Source organism: Saccopteryx leptura, chromosome 6 (genome assembly GCF_036850995.1).
Source record: "Saccopteryx leptura isolate mSacLep1 chromosome 6, mSacLep1_pri_phased_curated, whole genome shotgun sequence".
Lineage (NCBI taxonomy): Eukaryota > Metazoa > Chordata > Mammalia > Chiroptera > Emballonuridae > Saccopteryx > Saccopteryx leptura.
This window is the reverse complement of record NC_089508.1, coordinates 76,579,875-76,600,134: the sequence shown is the minus strand read 5'-3', so window position 1 is coordinate 76,600,134 and position 20,260 is coordinate 76,579,875. Positions and strand designations below refer to the sequence as shown.

Sequence of the window (20,260 nt, the reverse complement as noted above, 5' to 3'; positions counted from 1 at the left end):
TTTTCTCATAGAGCCTAAGAACTAGGAGATCTATCTATGATTTAGCTCTGATTTCAGGAGCCCAAGTTCTTGGTACTATATTCTGTTCCCTAAGTAACATGTCTTCTAAATCCAAGTCCCAGGTGTGGGATTAGGGTAGGTGCATGAGGTTCTTCTCTGCAGATGATTGTGGCACATGAAGGCCAGAAGAGCTTGAAGCCAAATGTGAAGGTACAGCCAAGCCACTCTGAAGGGAGAGCTGCTGTTCGGGCACAAATGGGAGTGGGGTGGGGATATAAACTGAACAAGTATAAGCTAGTCAAGCTAGGGAGAGTTCAGTAGTACCCAGTGGAGATAAGTGGCCCGATGAAGCTAAAATCTAGCAGCTGCCACTGGCTGAGGAACAGGAGATCAGCATCTGAAGGTTTTTCTAGCCAGAAAGCCAGGCTAATTTTACCTCTCTCAGAGAATCTTAGCTTTTGAACAGGAGAAAACCATATATAATAAAACTAGATTTATCTTGAACACAAGAGACAATGCATAGAGAAACTAAAGGTTTATTTTAAAGGATAAAATAGGGAATAAGCCCTCGGTTCCCCTGCCACACCCTACAGAAAGACCACAGCCCTTCAGTTTTTGGTCTCCCACCTTAGTGTGAGCAGACCCAGTTCTTCTGAAAGATATTATTCTTTTTTTTTAGGGCTTTATTTATTCAATTTAGAAAGGAGAGAGAGAGAAGGGGGGAGGAGCAGGAAGTATCAAGTCCCATATGTGCCTTGCCCAGGCAAGCCCAGGGTTTCGAACCAGTGACCTCAGTGTTCCAGGTGGACACCTTAGACCCAGTTCTTCAATATTTTTGAAATATTATTCATTCCTAAGCTCTCCAAGAAGCCCGACAGGCATCTCAACTCTTCACTTCAATCCTCTGTGGCTACATAGAAACCACATGTAAAAACTTGAGGTAAATTCTTCTTCCTTTGCCTACTACTTTCCACTCCTTTCTTTCTCTCTTTTATCCCAGATCAATCTGGATTCCTGTTCTCTATGCCCAGTCCTAGGTTAGTAATAACAAAAAGCAGATGGCAGGAGCACAAGAACCACACCAAGTACACATAATGGTAGGAGATAAGAATATGGACATGGGAAGTATATACTCAAGACCAATGCCCTTCTGGGTAGACTTGGGAGCTGGACTTGTGGCATTTATCCTGAGGGAAACAAACTAGTCATCCACTCCAATAAAAGAGTGGGAGAAAAAAACAGGAAGATCGAAATTAAATAAGCTGAGTTGTGGTCAGGGGAGAAGAAATGGAGATAATATAGGAAATACAATTTTCTTCCTAAAAAGGGGAATCATTAACATGTTTGTACAAAGCCCACCAGTCATGTGATGGGGAAGGGAGAGGTTTAATTAACATTTTGGTGATAATGCTGAAAAAATTGACACAATGGTGATGATGGTGACCATGGAGTAAGACCCTGAGTTGGCACAGGGATAGGGCAGCCAGGCTGCAGCAAAGGCTAAGTTTTGTCACACAAGGGGTATGTCCCAAGAGGGACACTTAGTGAGTGTTTCATTCAGAGACAGTGGGGTGTCGATACAGTGGAAGGAGAGGGAAAGTTAGTGTCAGAACTCAGAGGTTAAGTGTCTGGAGGTGACATGGTGAGGATGAATGACACTGAGTCAGAAGCAAACGTACCGTTAGTCGGATGCTTTGCAAACGACACAGAAAATCGTTTTACGGCCGGGACAAACAAGAACTCTGGGGAGAAAAGACATCATGGGGATTATACCCACACCTGTCCCCTCCCTCTGTTCTGAATTTGCCAGCACTGTACTCTGCTCTTTACAGTTATATGACCTGCTTCCACCCCACCTTTTCTTCCTGACTACCACATTTCAGTTTTCTCCTTTGGTATAATCTCTTCTTAGGAATCCATGTGTCATCTCTACCACAATACAGCCCCACAAACAACCCTAATTTCACCACCACATCCTCTTTCTCATCATTTAAAAGTAAAATCTTTGTAGAAACTTTCATCCCTTCCCACACTCTCTTTCCATAGCATCTTTCCTGCCTTAGCTAAGCAACTTCCCATCCCTGATTTCCTAAGATTTTAATCAAGGTTCCACTTCATTCTTCCCGACCATGGATCATCCTCCTAGGTCCTTACCCCTATACACCAGAATCCAGGAAAGAATATAAAGGTGGAGTAAATTGATGTAGCAGGGCTGTATGTGGGAAATTATGAAGGGATAAGCATAAATAAGTAATACTTGTATGGTGAGAAAGAGTGCAAATGGAGGTGGATGGGGTCTTGGTTCCTTCTCCCCTCTATAATTGATGAAGAAAACTTGTTTTAAGGCCAGTATCGGTGCCATCTTAAGCATGAATAGTTTTTGAACCGTGTCCTTGCTAAAGGACAAATGAAGAAAAGAGTTGTCACCCAAACCCACCCACATACCATCTCGATGTTTCAGACTGGCAGGTGGTAGCTTTTTGCCATGGCTGCGGGCGTAGTCCTGAAGATTCGGGGCGCTGGAGGAGCCACCCAGCACTGTGGTGCTGAACAGCCCCGTGCACTGTGAGCCTGCAAGGCCGGGAGTGCGTTAGTAGCCACACAAAGCTGCAATTACCACATAGAAGTACACACAGCATCACATGATATCAAGACACACACAGTCATTCAGAGCCACAATTGTGAGGCTACTACACATAGCTACAAACAGCTTTCCCTACTTTCTTAACTATGCTCGGCAAGCAAAGTGGGGATTCTCCTGAAGATCTACATGGCAGATACAAGGGGCTGCTACAAATGCAGGGTTAGTGATATTAGGGGACTCAAAGCTACTGAAAGAAATAGACCATGCTTTCCATGTGGCTCTCAGGAATGCTAAAAGAATAGGCAATCCCTCTAGATATCCCTAGATTTGATTTAGTGTTCCTTATCCGGATAGGGTTTGAAGAACCCACAAACCTAGTCCCTGATAGGTTTAAAAGGAAAGAACTTTGAAACTAGAGATCGTTTTGAGTACTCAGCTCAAATTCCAAATTCTTATAAATTCCAATTCCTCCTAAGTTTTTCATCTGACATTCCCTTCCTTTTATTTCCCTTTAGGCCTTTTTACTGTTCCCAAGAAAGAAAGCATGAGGCTTATTAAATTTTTAAACCTGAAAGGGACTCAAAAATTATCCAGTTCAACCTTCTCATTTTAGAGATGAAGACACTGAGATTCAAAAGGAATCTTATTAGCTCAAGGTCATATAGTTTGTTAGGAGCTAAACTGGACTATAATACAGGTCTCTTGACTCTGAGGATCAACTAAGTTCAGTGGGGGAAAAAAACAGTTATTTTTCATCAAGAAGAAAACAGGTTGTTTTTGAAATGAAGATGGACACAAATTAAAAGGCATGGGAAAAGTCAGATGATTATATGTAGAGCATGCCTGCTTTGTGCTGAGCACCTACTAAGAAGGAGGACCTAGTGAGCAGGAAAACACAAAAAGGATGGTTTTCTGCTCTCAAAAGTTTGTCTTGTAAGCCTTATACACAGAGTCAGATGACCACACATATAAGTTCAAAGAAATAAAAAAGAACTCTATTATCAATCAGAGTAGTAAGTAAAACTTGAAAAATATCTGATCAAGAGTAGGATTGGGACTCATAGTCCCCTTTCCTACCATAGCCCATGAAGACAGAGTGGGAAGGAAGAGACAAGATTAATATCTGAGTTTGTGGGGTTTGTCCCTCTACTTCCAAATCTATTTTAGCCATGACCCGAGGTTTGGCTTGGGAACTTAACATTCATAGGAGAGATGAATCAAGTAGAGAGAAGGTCAGTTCCTTTTGATCTCACAAAGAAGGGACCATAGTTTCAGAGATCCCAGCATTTTACCATCCCCACAGAAACTAAGAAAGCTCAGATGGCTGATAATCTCCACCCTGGAATTCAGCACTGTTCTTCTATGCAGAAACTTTTCCTATTATTTCATGCTCAAACAGGCTCTAGAATGGGGTTCCAGGGAGTAGTAAGTGTTGCTAAATATTTCTGTTTTTCTTCAAAGAAGCTGAAACTAGCTGGCTGTGTCTCAGACCACCCCAAACGTTTTTACTTCCTTCACTAAATAATTGTCTGGTGCAGTCCTGCCAATCCTGCCCTGCCCAGCCCTTAGATCATCACAGAGGGCAGTCCCTACCTTACCAGCACCATCTGTCAACTACCACATGATACCTCTGCTTTGTTCTTGACAGCACTCCCACTTAACTGGGTCAGACAAACTTATCCTCCTTTCCAGCCTACCTGAAATCTATTCTTTACTGGGACTTCTGGGATAGGAATTCCATATCACAGATCTATACATTTGTCATTTATTTTCCATGCCCCAAACCATCTACCTAATTTCAGGGATCTAGAATATAGCATATTCCCATAAAATTACCCTGGAAAATTACCAAAATCTTTCTCCCTCTGCTGGTCCAAATGTTGACCATATTAGGGCCAAGAAATTGGGTACCAAGGACAAAGGTAACAAAAAAATGAAAGGAGTTAAATGGAGAGAATAATGGAACAAGATAGAAAGAGCCAGGGGACTAAGACTAGACCCCCAAATAATTAATTACCTCTCACTGCCATTTCTAGTTACTTACTGGTTCACAAGTTTCTGTGTGCAAAGATAGCCCCTCCCAAAGGCCATTCCCTGCTCCCAAATACAATACCCTCTGAGACTTGGTCCTTCCTGTAGTCTGTGTGCTTAGGAAAGGCTGACTGATGTTCTCCACCCCTCTCCAGGAAATAAAAAGGATTAAGAGACATTCTCTCAAAGTCCTAAGAAGCTTCTGCCACTATACCAGTCTCAGATTAGTCCCTCAATTTTCAGGAAGAAAGAAAAAAAATTACAGGATTAGGAGAGGATGAAGAAGGAGAGAGAGAGAGTATGGAAGTCAGAGGGGCCAGAGCAGCGGTATAATAAACATAAGTTTCAGAGGAAGACATGGCACAAATTCTCCAAATAATGAATATGACACTTATGGGGGTCACAAGTACCTCTATGATAACTCTGTCTATAATAACTCTGAAAATTCAGAGTTTCCATGGCCCCTTAAGGTCTGGGATAGACTGAAGGAACAGATAAGGAATGACAGGAGAAGCCAGAAAAATGCCCTTCAGCCAGAGAAATGGGGATTGGTGTAGAAAACCAGAAGACAAACACCTTCCTGGAATGGAAACATTTATCTGGGATTAAAGTTCACACCTAAATATGGCTTCTCCACATTCATCCTCTCTAGCCCCACCAGATAATTCCACAGACTGCATAACCCCAATTCCCACAATAAGACTGTGAAGAACAGACAGACACCCCTTCCCAATAACAGGTGAGAGACGCTAGAAAACCATACCTAGGCCACTCTGCTTCATTTCCGTCGGTGGCCGTGAAGCTGAAAAGAGCCGATAGATACCAGGCCTGGAGGGTGAAGTCTCAGAAAGCACCTGGAGAAAAAGGACTCTGTTACCGTCTGCCATTTCAACCCAGCAGTTTAAATAAAACCTAGATCCTGAATTCCTGCCCCTATAAAGCCAAGCAATGTCAGAAAGTTTGGAAGAACCAAAGGATTTTTAAGGGGTAAGAAGAAGAAAAGGAAAAAAAAAGTGTACTTTGCAGAGAAAACTATCCATGAAATCTTTCTGTAGTAAAAGGTATGTCTATTTCCAAGATGCCTGTCCCCTAGCCCTCCCATTTCAAATCTGAGAAATCATTATTCAACCATTCTCAGTTCTCAACAGAGCAGGGTTCCTTAATCTTATCTATTCCTCTGCAAGACTCAGGAAGCCAATCACAATAGCCACAATAAGATGTCAAGTAAGGCTTTACTCTCTTCTTTTGATGGGACAGCTATGGCTATGGAAACCATACTCAGTTTCTTATTTATTTATTTATTTATTCATTCATTCATTCATTCATTCATTCATTCATTCATTCATTCATTTTAGAGAGGAGAGGGAGAGACAGAGAGAGAGAAGGGGGAGGAGCTGGAAGCATCAACTCCCATTTGTGCCTTGACCAGGCAAGCCCAGGGTTTCAAACCGGTGACCTCAGCATTTCCAGGTTGACGCTTTATCCACTGCGCCACCACAGGTCAGGCCCATACTCAGTTTCTTATCTGAATCAAGAAGCTCTCCCCTTCACTCCTATAGACATAAAACATATTTCTAAAAAGCCCACAAGTGTCCAATCATACAACTCCCAACATACACCACCCCCTACCCCCCAACAGTGTTCTGAGTCCCTAAATCCCAAAAGGTAAAGACAGAGGCAGAAAAGGAAGACGAGGCAGGGAGGAACACCTGTGTGCAGGATGCCAGGTGAGTGGTGGACACAGCCCGGGGCTGTAGGCCGATGGCTGGGGAAGGCCGGGGGAGGTCTCCTGACCTCCGGCGGCGCCGTCCCCGCAAGGGGATCAAGTCCAGGTTCCCCGTGCACTGCATGTTCATGACCTGAAATCAGACCGGGTAGACTTTTTGTTGCATAGAATGAGGAGATGAAAACAGACCAAGGCAGCATGGAGAACCTGTGCTCAAGGAAGGCATCAGATGAGCCAGACCGAGCATTCTAGGATACACACCAACATTCTATGCAACCTGAAATCAAAGCCGGTCACGGCTCCTTTAACCCCCAGGCTCCCGAGAGCCCTACTGCCTATTGGGCAGACCTAATTACAGGGTTGGAGAAAATGACTGCCTGGGTCACAACTGCTATGAAGGTTACAGATTTTTTTTTTTTTTAAGATTTTATTTATTCATTTTAGAGAGGGGGGAGAGAGAAGGGAGAAACAGGAAGCATTAACTCCCATATGTGCCTTGACCAGGCACGACTGGGGTTTCAAACCAGCAACCTCAGCTTTCCAGGTCAGCATTTTATGCACTGTGCCACCACAGGTCAGGGGGATGTTTTATTCTAAAACAGTCTAAAAAGGCCTGACCTGTGGTGGCGCAGTGGATAAAGCATTGACCTGGAATGCTGAGGTCGCTGGTTCAAAACCCTGGCCTTGCCCAGTCAAGGCACATATGGGAGTTGAAGCTTCCTGCTCCTCCCCCCTCTCTTTCTCTCTCTCTCCCCCCCCCCTCTAAAATGAATAAATAAATAAAATAATTAAAAAAAAATAAAATAAAACAGTCTAAAAATATGAGAAGACAAGAGGAGCTGAAGGGATTGGGGAAGGGTTGGAGTTGGTAGGGATAACATAAAACAAGGACAGGAAATATTAATATTAAAAGGCTGTGTGACCAAGGAGCAGACAGAAGATTTTCTTGCAAACCTAAGGAATACATCTTGGGCAACTGTCATCCTGGATGAGCCATGGTACAAGCAGCAGTAGTAACAGAAAGGAGGAAACGTGATTATAATAGGAAGCTTCTGTAGGCCTGAAAGAAGGTCAATCTCATCAAGTCTGAGAGATGATACATAGAGCGTTCTGCCTTTCCTACTCTCTTAACTGCTTAAATCAGAAAAAAAAGGAGGGGGTTAAGCCAAAACTGTCAGAGAGACTGGAAGACCATATGAATGGGAAGATACTTAGATGTGGAGGAACAGTTTATTGATGGAAGATTATATCCTTCTATCCATTTGATCTACTCACGAGTCTGAAGGGTACTAATGTACTATGATACTAAGTTAACTTACACCTCAGAGAGAAAATGACATATATCCCACCTAAAGAAACTGAGTAGTCACAACTTCAAATCCAGCTTAAAATCAGCAGGAAGAAAACGAAGAGTCCAGAACAGAGACTAATTTGTCTTCTCAGGTTTCTCCAAAATCTTAACTATAAATCTCTTGCTGAACCTATGTAAGCTAGTTTTATGGATTCTTCTAAGTGATATTCCTAAAATGCAAAAACCAATTCCTTTAAGACAGAGCTGGCACAGAGCCAGGTGAACAGATTCATCTATCAAAACAGGACTCAAATTAGACAGTCAGAACCCCTGAGACTAAGATAAAACATGGGGTTAAAAAGAGTGTCATGGACTAAAGAGGGAAAGAACCTTTCCATAAAAAACAGACCAAAATCCCAGAACAGTTAGCTGGATACACATAAGATTTACAACAGTTCCTTCCTAGGGCTAGGCTAAACTAGAACCAGAACTACAGACAGACTATAAGAATAGCAGAGCACAGGCCCATGGCCATAAACCTACTCATTAGAACAAAGAGAACACAGGCCCTAGCCGGTTGGCTTAGTGGTAAGAGCGTTGGCCCAGCGTGAGGAAGTCCTGGGTTCGCACAGAGGAGAAGCACCCATCTGCTTCTCCACCCTTCCCCTTCTCCTTTCTCTCTATCTCTCTCTTCCCCTCCCGCAGCCAAGGCTCCATTGGAGCAAAGTTGGTTCGGGTGCTGTGGATGGCTCCATGGCCTCCACCTCAGGTGCTAGAATGACTCTGGTTGCAACAGAGCAATGCCCCAGATGGGCAGAGCATCACCCCCTAGTGGGCATGCCAGGTGGATACCAGTTGGGCACATGCAGGAGTCTGTCTCTGCCTCCCCACTTCTCACTTCAGAAAAAAATACAAAAAAAAAAGAGAACAAAGGGAACACAGACTTTCAGATTGGATTTTCTTTATAGGATGAGCATATAGATAACTCTAAAGAAATTAATTTAAGGTGACACATATTTGCTCCTGTACAAGCTATAATTTTTACCCAATGCAAAAAAGAGATGGGAGAGGGCCTAGCTTTTAATATCAACTGTATTGTTGTTATAGTTACTGTTTACTGAGCATCTATCCAGTGGATATTACTTATACTTTACAGATGAAAAAAGTTGAGTCTTGGAGAAGTTAACTGTCCAAGGTCACACAGCTTCTAAGTATCAGACTGAGATTTTAGCCCAGAGTTCATGTTGTTTCTACTATATTTCCTTTAAAGAACGGTCTTTTCAAATTCATCCAGAGGCCTCCTCCTCACTCTCATCTTTAAAAATCCTTATCTCTCAGGCATCTCTCACTGGCACCTCCTTAACCTCAGAAGTAGTGACCAGTTTAAAGGAGTATTGGGACATTGGCTTTGAAAAAGAGATTAAATAAAACATATCCATCAGGGGGAGGAGGATTCTACTTAAAGTCCCAAGAATTGCTCCCCAAGGGGATTCAGAAGATTCATGGATATTGTCCTATAAGCACTTTCACTACTTCTTTCTCCCAAGCCCCTCCCATTACCTCCATGGAGCCAGCTTTTCGGTTACGAATCAGGGGTGATCTCCTTGGCAGGCCTGGACCCTCAGAGGGCTGGGGTGAAGTCTGCAATGCTCGGTCTGGCTCATCTGAGGCCTTCCTTGAGCACAGGTTCTCCATGCTACCTTGGTCTGTTTTCATCTCCTCATTCTACGCAACAACAGGCATAGATAGGAGAGGTGTTAATGACCTCCAGCCTTCTAATCTCAGACTTCTCAACCCTTTTACCTGCTATACTGTTTCTAATTTTCCTACCTATTGGTTTATAAATCCTCTAAATCCTCCAGTTCCAAATCCCAGCATTCTGACCTACCTCAGAAGAGGCTGGACGAAATCCATAGCCAGTTGGGGCATTGCCTTCTTCCTCGACACCTTTCACTCCAGGGCTGAAGTGCAGCTCCACATGGAATCGCTCCTCTGATAAGGGATCCTATAGGGGCATCACCAGATGAAGGGACAGTGGAGGAACTGGATATGGTGGTAGAAGACCAAGCAGGGACAATAGAGAGAAACTCAAGAAGATATACCCTCCCAGGGCTGAGGTTTCAATGTATTACTCCACTCTGGGGCTGGTTTATTATAGCTTCCCTTTAACCATAGTCTTGTGTTACATACAGGTTCCTCATTTCCTTACCTCCACTGTTTGAGATTCACTGCTTGGCATGACTTTCCAGCTTCCACTTCTATGCCCTCTCTATCCATTTTCCATGATAATTCAGCTTTGCTACTACAGTGCATATATCAGAACATTTTTTTTAACTACCTTTTATTCAGAACTTTCATAAGGATCCTCAGACTTTATTTTTATTTTTTATTTTTTTTATTACAGAGACAGAGAGAGAGTCAGAGAGAGGGATAGATAGGAACAGACAGACAGGAACAAAGAGAAATGAGAAGCATCAATCATCAGTTTTTCATTGCGACACCTTAGTTGTTCATTGATTGCTTTCTCATATGTGCCTTGACCGCAGGCCTTCAGCAGACTGAGTAACCCCTTGCTCGAGCCAGCGACCTTGGGTCCAAGCTGGTGAGCTTTGCTCAAGCCAGATGAGCCGCACTCAAGCTGGCAACCTCGGGGTCTCGAACCTGGGTCCTCTGCATCCCAGTCCGATGCTCTATCCACTGCGCCACCACCTGGTCAGACCATATATCAGGACATTTAAAGATATCTTTGTGCAGCCAGATGAAGAAGGTATATGTGTAACAATTATTGAGAGAAAAGGTTCATTATAACACTGTCCCAAATTCCATACCCTCCCTCATTCTAAAGCTATGTTCTATGCTATCTCTCTGGCTCAACATGATCCCAAAACACTTTTTCCTTTCCAGTAGCAAACTCCTAAATGCTCTGTGTCATGCTGTATCTAGGTGCCACACCCAGACGGATTCTACAAATTCTAAGGATAAAAAAGGTGTTTTTTTTCCTAAAAGGAGATGGAAGAGAAAGAAGGAGCCCTCTCCTTAACCCACCCTGCTAGCTCCTCACCCTTGTGTTGTCCTCATAGAGCATGATGACAATCTGGGTCATGTAGTTGAGCTCTGAGATGGCACTAAGATAAGCCAAAGCTCGCTGCCATTGTGCATCCTGGGTCTCCTACCGAACACAAGAAGAGGTAAGCCATGGCTTATCAAGGGAGTCAGGGAATGGGCAGGGAGACAAGAACAGAGAAAGCTTACAATACAGAAATAGCATTAGTAGGAGAGTAAAAGAATGCTGAGAAAAGATGTTTACAGGCTGATGTCAAAAGAAAGATCCTTACATCAAGAAGACCCCCATAACGGAAGACACTGAGTAGGGAGTGGACGTGGCTTTCGCTGGTGAAATAGAGACGTGTTCGAACGTGGCGGCCTGGGGAGAGCACTCCTCGGGAGTACCTGAGGTAATAGCTAAGTCACTCACACCATCAGATAATCCCTTCTCACCCCTCTACAAACTCCCTCCTTCCACCTCAAAGACTTATCCTCTCCTTTCCATCCCAGGACCCCTTCCTTCTATTCTAGGTCCCCCTAGCTGTCCCAGTCTAGATTTTCCCAAGGGCTCCCCTGACATGCCCCTCCCTCCATCCAAAACCCCTCCCAGCCCTCCCTCACAGGGGATGCAGCTTGTTGACAGACTCATCCTCGTGGGTTCTCTGCAGGTCAAGTAGTATCTTCCGCAACAGTGGAAGACAGAAGCCCACGGCAATTTCCAGTTTCTCCTCCCGACTGATCCCGTATTCCTAAGGGCCATAGGCCAGGAATAAGTACCTCAATGAATCCTGTTCTCTTGCTTCATATTCCCAAGCCCAAGATCAGGTCTTTACCTCAGGTCTAGGGCCTCTTTCATATCCACCATACTCCCCATCTCCAGGTTCCTCCCCAGTCTCTTGTACTTACTCAGAGCCAGGGTAGACTCTAAGAATCCTAGCAACTTAACTAATTCCTTCTCTAAGTTTCCCTTCCCTGGTTTCAATGCCACCCCTCCTTTTTGCCCCTTCTCTCCTTCCTTACCCAATGCCCCTATCCCCAGGTTAGATTCCTTATATAAGACACACCTGGGGAATGACCACATCAGCCAATGCCTTAGAGAGACGTAGCAACTCTGCTGTGCCTTGAAGTCCCAGACTTGCATTGTGCTGCACATCATACTTGACACAGTCATAGATGTCAGGAATCTTACTGATATCATAGCGCCCACTCTTCTGTCGAAAGTCACGCTCCAGCTTGCTCCAACGCTGTAGCATTAGCTCTAATGTCTCACTGTGGTAGAGTTGCAGGTCTGGAAGGAAGACAGACAACCAGAGAAGCCAAGATTTTTTTATTTTTTTTTTTTGTATTTTTCTGAAGCTGGAAACGGGGAGAGACAGTCAGACAGACTCCCGCATGCGCCCAACCGGGATCCACCCGGCACACCCACCAGGGGCGAAGCTCTGCCCACCAGGGGGCGATGCTCTGCCGAGACCAGAGCCATTCTAGCGCCTGGGGCAGAGGCCAAGGAGCCATCCCCAGCGCCCGGGCCATCTTTGCTCCAATGGAGCCTCGGCTGCGGGAGGGGAAGAGACAGAGAGGAAGGGGGGGGGGGGGTGGAGAAGCAAATGGGCGCTTCTCCTATGTGCCTTGGCCGGGAATCGAACCCGGGTCCCCTGCACGCCAGGCCGACGCTCTACCGCTGAGCCAACCGGCCAGGGCAAGAAGCCAAGATTTTACCTCTAACAAAAGTCCATAATAAATCTGAAGTAAAACCAGAGAGATGAGAATGCCTTGTCATTTAGGAGAGGACACAGGAGTGTCTAAGAACCCACCCATGCCTGAAACCTTGAAGGGAAGATAGTATTCATACACACCTACAGACTTGGGGTCTTGCATCCGTTCCCGAATCTGGTGAGTGAGGTTTTCAATCAGGGCAAATACCTGATCACAGACCTTCACAGGATTCTGGATGATAGCCATGGAGTTGAGTAGGGAAGTACTTCCAGTGGGAGCAAGCTGTGGGGAAGAGAGAGATGAAAAGCAAGATAGGCTCAGTGCCAATTGTCCATATTCCTGTGAACTTATTTCAGAGATTGCGTGCAAATAAGATCTGTTTGTTGGTTCACTCCAATGAGCACTCAAACTACTGGGCATATCAGCTGTTCTAGGGCCTTTAGATGAGGGAACTACTCTAGCACAGTCATCTAAGAAAGGTTGATTTTAAAAGTCTTGGAATCCAGGCCCTGGCCGGTTGGCTCAGTGGTAGAGCATCACCCTGGCGTGCAGAAGTCCCGGGTTCGATTCCCGGCCAGGGCACACAGGAGAGGCGCCCATCTGCTTCTCCACCCCTCCCCCTCTCCTTCCTCTCTGTCTCTCTCTTCCCCTCCCGCAGCTAAGGCTCCATTGGAGCAAAGATGGCCCGGGTGCTGGGGATGGCTCTGTGGCCTCTGCCTCAGGCGCTAGAGTGGCTCTGGTTGCAACATAGCGACGCCCAGGATGGGCAGAGAATCGCCCCCTGGTGGGCAGAGCTTCGCCCCTGGTGGGCGTGCCGGGTGGATCCCGGTCGGGCGCATGCGGGAGTCTGTCTGACTGTCTCTCCCCGTTTCCAGCTTCAGAAAAATACAAAAAAAAAAAAAGTCTTGGAATCCAGCCTGACCAGGCGGTGGCACAGTGGTTAGAGTGTTGGCCCGGGACCAGAGAACCCAGGTTCAAAACCCCGAGGTCGTCTGCTTGAGTGTGGGCTCATCTGCCTTGAGCACAGGTTCACGAGATTGAGCGCGGGGTTGCTGGCTTGAGCGAGGATCACAGACATGACCCCATGGTCATTGGCTTGAGCCTAAAGGTCGCTAGCTTAAAGCCCAAGGTTGCTGCCTTGAGCAAGGGGTCACTTACTCTGCTGTAGCCCCCACTCCCAGTCAAGGCACATATAAGAAAGCAATCAATAAACAATTAAGGTGCTACACCAAAGCATTGATGCTTCTCATCTCTCCCCCTTTTGTCTGTCTGTCCATATCTGTCCCTCTCTGTTGCCCTCTCTCTTGCAAAAAAAGAAAAAGAAAAAAGAGAAACGTCTTGGAATCCAGAGGAAATAAAATAGACCTAGGTTGGGGGTTTTTTGTTTGTTTGTTTTTTGTGACAGAGACAGAGAGAAGGACAAATAGGAACACAGAGACCAGAAGGGAGAGAGATGAGAAGCATCAATTTTTCATTGTGGCACCATTGATTGCTTTCTCATATGTGCCTTGACTGGGGGGCTCCAGCAGACCAAGTGACCCCTTGCTCAAGCCAGTGACCTTGGGCTCAAGCTGGTGAGCCTTGCTCAAACCAGATGAGCCTGTGCTCAAGTGGGTGACCTCAGGGTTTTTATTTTATTTTTATTTGTTTGTTTTTTTTACCTCAGGGTTTTGAACCTGGGTCCAACATGTCCCATTCCAACGCTCTATCCATTGTACCACTGCCTGGTCAGGCAGACCTAAGTTCTTGGTGGTTCTGAAAAAAACACATGGACCATCTGGGGCTGATGCTCTGCCCATCTGGGGCCATGCTCTCAACTGAGCTATTTCTAGTGCCTGAAGCAGAGGCTCCACGAAGCCATCCTCAGCACCCAGGACTGATGCACTCGAACCAGTTGAGTCATGGCTGCAGGAGGGGAAGAGAGAGAGGGAGAGGTGGAGAAGCAAATGGTTGCTTCTTCTGTGTGCCTTGACCGGAAATCAAAGCTGGGACATCCACATACCAGGCCAACACTTGACCACTAAGCCAACCGGCCAGGGCCAGTCCCCGCCTCTCACTTAAAAAAATAAAATAAAATAATCTATTAGAAATGAGGAATTGTCAGTGGTAGAAAGGTGGATAACCACTGTTTAACAAATGACCCCCATCAACAGTGACCTGGATACACAGGAAGAAAGATGACACTGCGTAATGGCATGCACCATGATTAGTACTGTGAGATAGTATACTTCAGTGACTAATAGCCTGGGCTCTCGGGATAGACTCCTTGAGTTCATACTTGCTGGGTGACCATGGAAAGGTTGCTTAAATTCTTTTTTTTTTTTTTTTTTGTATTTTTCTGAAGCTGGAAACGGGGAGAGACAGTCAGACAGACTCCCGCATGCGCCTGACCGGGATCCACCCGGCACGCCCACCAGGGGCGATGCTATGCCCACCAGGGGGCGATGCTCTGCCCCTCCAGGGCGTCGCTCTGCCGAGACCAGAGCCACTCTAGCGCCTGGGGCTGAGGCCAAGGAGCCATCCCCAGCGCCCAGGCCATCTTTGCTCCAATGGAGCCTTGGCTGCGGGAGGGGAAGAGAGAGACAGAGAGGAAGGAGGGGGGGTGGAGAAGCGAATGGGCACTTCTCCTATGTGCCCTGGCCGGGAATCGAACCCAGGTCCCCCGCACGCCAGGCCGACGCTCTACCGCTGAGCCAACCGGCCAGGGCCGGTTGCTTAAATTCTTATGAGCCTGTTTCCTCATCTGTAAAATAGTGTAAAAGTAGTACAGGTCCACAGTTCTTATAATGGACTAAAGATGGCCATTAATATTTTGTCATCTTCCCCTTCCCTTGGATCTAAGCTGGCTTTGTAACTACTTAATAAAAAAATAACAAAGTCATATTGGGCTAATTCTGGGCCTACACTTTCAAAAAGCTTGGAAGCTTCTGCCAGACTGGTGGTGGCGCAATGAATAGAGTATCTACCTGGGATGCTGAGGTCCCAGGTTTGAAACCCCGAGTCACTGGCTTGAGCACAGGCTCATCCAGCTTGAACAGAGGGTTGCCAGCTTGAGCATGGGATCATCAAGATGATCCCATGGTCACTAGCTCAAGAGCAAAGGTCACTGGCTTGAAGCCCAAGGTCTTGAGCCCAAGGTTGCTGGCTTGAGCAAAGGGTCACTGGCTTGGCTAGAGTCCCCAATCAAGGCACAAATGAGAAGCAATCAATGAACAACTAAAGTGCCACAACTATGAGATGATGTTTCTCATCTTTCTCCCTTCCTGTCTTTCTCTCTCTCTCAAAAAAACAACAACAACTTTGAAGTTACTATTTTAAGTTACCATTTAAAAGTCTGGCTACCATGCTAGAGAAACCATGTGGAAAAAATATGTGGGGAGAAGAGGCCCAGGGACCACAGGAAGAGAATGAAAAGAGAGAGAGCCCAGCCATCTCAGCATCCTAGTCAAGCCTCCAGATGGTTCCAGCTCCAACATCTGGATAACATCTAGGCAGTTTTAGGAGAGATCTCAAGCAAGAGTAGTTGAGCTTAGAAGTGTAAGACAATAAAATAGTGGTTGTTTTTAAGTTAATGAGTTTTGGGATAGTTTCTTGTGAGGAATAATTAAAATATTCTGCCCTGGCCGGATAGCTTGGTTGGTTAGAGCATCATCCCTAAGCATAGAGATTGTTGGTTCAATACCCAGTCAGAGCACATACATGAACAAATCATTGTTCCTGTCTATCTCTCTCTCCCTCTCATCCTCTCTTGCTAAAATCAGTAAGTAAAAAAATTTTTAAATAATAATTAAAACATTCTCTCATTCAAAATCCTTGGGACCAATATGTCTGGAATTGAGAATTTTTTCAAACTTTAGGAAGTTAATATTCGCCGTATGCTATATTTTATATAATACCTCCAGCAGGGCCTAGTACATAATCAAACACATTTTTATTTATGCAGCAAAATGTATGACTATACTAAATGGAATAAATAGGGATTAGAAATATTTATCATATCAGATTTTGCTGCCAAATGAATCTTGGTACCAAATGTATAAAACTCCTTTTGATTTTTGAAATTGTGGACAAGAGAGTGTGGACCCATACCTATCTCAAAGGGTAAGGATTAAATGAGACGATGTATAGAAAGCACATAAAACAGTACCTGGCACATGATAAGTACCATTATTGATCACTATTATTTAGAATTCTAGGAATTTGGGATCAGGGGTATATTGAGAGCCTGACCTGATCATAATCCTCAGGGCCAAAGGGTGCATCCCGCTGCAAAATATGGTGAAGTTGAGCCTTCACCCGGTGCTGGCAGCTGCTTAAGGAATCGCTATCACTGTCCAGAAGCCCGTTCATGTTGGCACTCTTCACCATTTGTACCAAAATGGGTGTCAGCTCCCCTTCTAGAGCCAAAAGCCCCTGAAAGGGAAGTACAAAGTCTATCAGTTTTCTTTCCAGTCTAGCATAATCCCCCTAAGCCTAGATGGTCTGAGAGATCAAATGAGAGCTGGCTAGGAGAACTGGGGTATATAGGTCAAGGGCCTACCCTCACTAATTATTCTCAGCTTGTTCTCAGTAGTATAGAATGGGGTCAAACATAGAAGAAACTTTTCTGAGTTAGCACATAAACACCCTAAAATTTCCCAACTATATAGTTCTCCAAACTCTCTGTTTCTCTTCCTAAAGGAAGCTGGGACTATGGGGTAACTGTAATGTGTACCTTGGCAAAGGCAGCAGCAGTCATCTGGACACGGCCTTCATCAGAGGCATAGATCTTGAGATCATGGCGGAAAGTGCTATGAAGACGAAGCAGCCCACAGCCAGGGAAGCCAGCATAGTCACCTGGGGGCAAAGGGGAGGACCAGGAATGCATGCCACAAATACCCGCATGGAAGAAAGAATTCCCGTCTGACCCGGCGGTGGCGCAGTGGATAGAGCGTCGGACTGGGATGCAGAGGACCTAGGTTTGAGACCCTGAGGTCGCCAGCTTGAGCGCGGGCTCATCTGGCTTGAGCAAAAAAGCTCACCAGCTTGGACCCAAGGTCGTTGGCTTGAGCAAGGGGTTACTTGGTCTGCTGAAGGCCCGTGGTCAAGGCACATATGAGAAAGCAATCAATGAACAACTAAGTTGTCGCAATGAAAAACTAATAATTGATGCTTCTCATCTCTCTCCATTCCTGTCTGTCTGTCCCTATCCCTCTCTCTGACTCAGTCCCTGTAAAAAAAAAAGAAAGAAAAAGAAAAAAAAAAAAGAATGCTCATTCCCACTTGAACTTTCCCATTGCCTCACTCTCTTCATTTTTCCACCTTATCCTTTAATCAGTTTATCCCAGCCCTGCCACGTGTTTACTCCCCAAACACTCACCCTGTCCTCCAGGGTACATGCAGCGAAAAGCTCGCCCCAGCTCCTCAGCCTGAACACGGCCAGCAGGAGTCAGTTCTCCACCCCATTTCAGTACCAGCAAAAGAGATTGGGCCAGGGCCTCCTGCTGTGGATCTGCAGGAATGAAGGTCAGTGACTAGGTCTAGATCTGAGGAAAATACTGGGGACATCTAAATGTTAGGTCTTTTGAGGAGCCCAGAAGGTACTCTGGGGTAGAGGTTATGTAAAGGTTCAAGAATAAGAGATCTGAATGATAATGGGAACAGGTTATTATATCTTACCTTGCCCCTCATTAGAAGCTTTTACTCCGTGAGGGTAGTACGTCAATTGCACCTTCCGGTTGATGCCTGAGAAATGACCATACCTACAGGATAAACTCATAGTTTACTTTCTATCCCAGCCCCCAGTTCTCACTGTTTTCGCTCCCTTTTTCTATCCCCTTTCTCACATCTCCAGCACAGACTTCAGCTGCTCTAGTTTCCCAGTCTTCTCCTCGATCTCACCACCGGGTTCTTTCTCTAGTTCTGCCAATAGCAGCCTTGCGATGTCCAGCACCTCCTGGAGGAAATAATAAAATATCCATGCAGAAGGCCAACTCCTGGCCAGTTACCCTTTCATCCTGGTTTCTCATGGAGGCTCCCAGTCCCATTCCCTCTGTCCTTCTCATAGCACTGCTGCGCCAAACCAGATTCACTATCTTACCTGCAGCTGCTCAGGTCGCTTTAGTTTTAATTTCCCTGTTTTGTAGCCACCATGTTTTTCAAATAGACTAAAAAACCTGAAGAAATAAAAAGAAGTTTCAGTATAGAGTGAGAAAGTCAAAGCCTCTGTGAACTGCCTCTCCCCATTTCAAAATCTATTTGCCTAAATCACTCTTTCTACCTTGGATGTGTCACTTCCATCTTCATCTTCTGCTTGGGGGTACGGTCCCCATGACGAATAATCGCGATGACACAACGAAGTTCCATCCTAAGATAAGGAGTGTTCTTAGAACCTCTCCCCATTCCATCCCTCGCCACCTCCCATCATTTCATCCTACTTGACATGTCAAAGAACAGAAGAAAACTATCTGAGATTAGGAATATAGGCAAGATTAAGAAAACCAGCTAGAAGAGACCCAGGCTCCACTGGTCAGAATACACAGGGTCAGGAAGTAACTACTGGTCTGATGTAGGTGCCTTAAGTAGGTTACTCCAGATTTTTTACTTTTGCTCACATAGTGCCAGATGTGGTAGGGACAATGGGAATGTCCTCAGCCTCTGTGGGGATAGACCATGGAATCTGGAACTGTGGGGCAAGTTCCCGCATTATGGTGTTCCTAGAAGGAGAAACATGAAGGAGCTGTGTGAAAATGAATGAACCAGAACTACACGTATGAACAAAGCTCACTAAACGCAGCACGCTGAAGAATAATATATTAATATAAAGTATAAAAGCATGCAAAAAAAGACAGCCCCAAATTTTTAGTAAAAATGTTACTAAATATTGTATGGGATTGACAAACACCAAATACCTCTGCGTGGGAAGGAAAGAGATGTAATTAGTGAGGGGTATGAAGGAGCTTCAGTTACATTTGTGTGTGAGAGAGAGAGGAGGGGAGATGGTGAGACAGCTTCCTGCATGCACCCTGACCGGGATCCACGTGACAACCCCTTTGGTCTGGGACCAATGCTCAAATCAACTGAGCTATCCTCAGCACCCAGGGTCAATGCTCAAACCAATTGAACCAATGAGCAAGAAGCAAAAAGGGAGAGAAGGAGAAGGAGGCAGAGAGAAGTGGATGGTTGCTTCTCTTATGTGCCCTGACTGGGAATTGAACCTGGGACATCCATATTCTAGGACAACACTCTGTCCACTTAGCCAACCAGCAAGGGCCTCAACTACATTCTTTTTTTTTTTTTAATACAGAGACAGAGAGAGAGTCAGAAAGTGGGATAGATAGGGACAGACAGACAGGAACAGAGAGAGATGAGAAGCATCAATCATCAGTTTTTCGTTGCGACACCTTAGTTGTTCATTGATTGCTTTCTCATATGTGCCTTGACCGTGGGCCTTCAGCAGACTGAGTAAGCCCTTGCTGGAGCCAGTGACCTTGGGTCCAAGCTGGTGAGTTCTGCTCAAACCAGATGAGCCCACGCTCAAGCTGGTGACCTCGGGGTCTCGAACCTGGGTCCTCTACATCCCAGTCCGAGGCTCTATCCACTGCGCCACTGGTCAGGCTCAGCTACATTCTTAATATTTTATTTCTTAAGCTCAATGGTGAATACATGGATACTCACCATATTCATCATTTCTTATACATTTTTAAATGTTTTAAAATACTACGTGATGAATTTTTTTTAAAGTTAAGTTGTTTTTAAACAGTATTATAGTATGATTACATTTAATAAAATAAATTTAGTTTGTTTATACATGGCAGAAAAAGACATGCTGTTACATTTAAGACTGTCAACAGTAATTACCTCTGGGTAGTGCTGGGAAGACAAGAGGGCT

At 45.2% G+C, this 20,260-nt stretch overlaps 1 protein-coding gene across 26 annotated transcripts in view; it reads right to left on the bottom strand.

The window, feature by feature from the left end:
- Positions 1-20,260, bottom strand: part of PPIP5K1 (diphosphoinositol pentakisphosphate kinase 1) — a 48,645-nt gene that overhangs the window by 21,098 nt on the left and 7,287 nt on the right. For 13 of the 26 annotated variants that reach the window (XM_066343266.1, XM_066343258.1, XM_066343271.1 and 10 more), the window contains 19 exons: positions 18,984-19,085; positions 18,650-18,736; positions 18,470-18,545; positions 18,216-18,325; positions 18,049-18,131; positions 17,750-17,881; positions 17,105-17,226; positions 16,621-16,803; positions 12,531-12,672; positions 11,742-11,965; positions 11,299-11,426; positions 10,968-11,082; positions 10,694-10,801; positions 9,521-9,637; positions 9,193-9,357; positions 6,325-6,474; positions 5,379-5,469; positions 2,446-2,571; positions 1,680-1,742 (listed from right to left, as the gene is read on the bottom strand). In XM_066343266.1, the coding sequence (XP_066199363.1) occupies positions 1,680-1,742; positions 2,446-2,571; positions 5,379-5,469; positions 6,325-6,474; positions 9,193-9,357; positions 9,521-9,637; positions 10,694-10,801; positions 10,968-11,082; positions 11,299-11,426; positions 11,742-11,965; positions 12,531-12,672; positions 16,621-16,803; positions 17,105-17,226; positions 17,750-17,881; positions 18,049-18,131; positions 18,216-18,325; positions 18,470-18,545; positions 18,650-18,736; positions 18,984-19,085 (2,324 nt within the window). The remainder of the gene's footprint in view (positions 1-1,679; positions 1,743-2,445; positions 2,572-5,378; positions 5,470-6,324; positions 6,475-9,192; positions 9,358-9,520; positions 9,638-10,693; positions 10,802-10,967; positions 11,083-11,298; positions 11,427-11,741; positions 11,966-12,530; positions 12,673-16,620; positions 16,804-17,104; positions 17,227-17,749; positions 17,882-18,048; positions 18,132-18,215; positions 18,326-18,469; positions 18,546-18,649; positions 18,737-18,983; positions 19,086-20,260) is intronic. The other 13 variants (XM_066343272.1, XM_066343279.1, XM_066343275.1 and 10 more) reach the window with 10 other exon arrangements.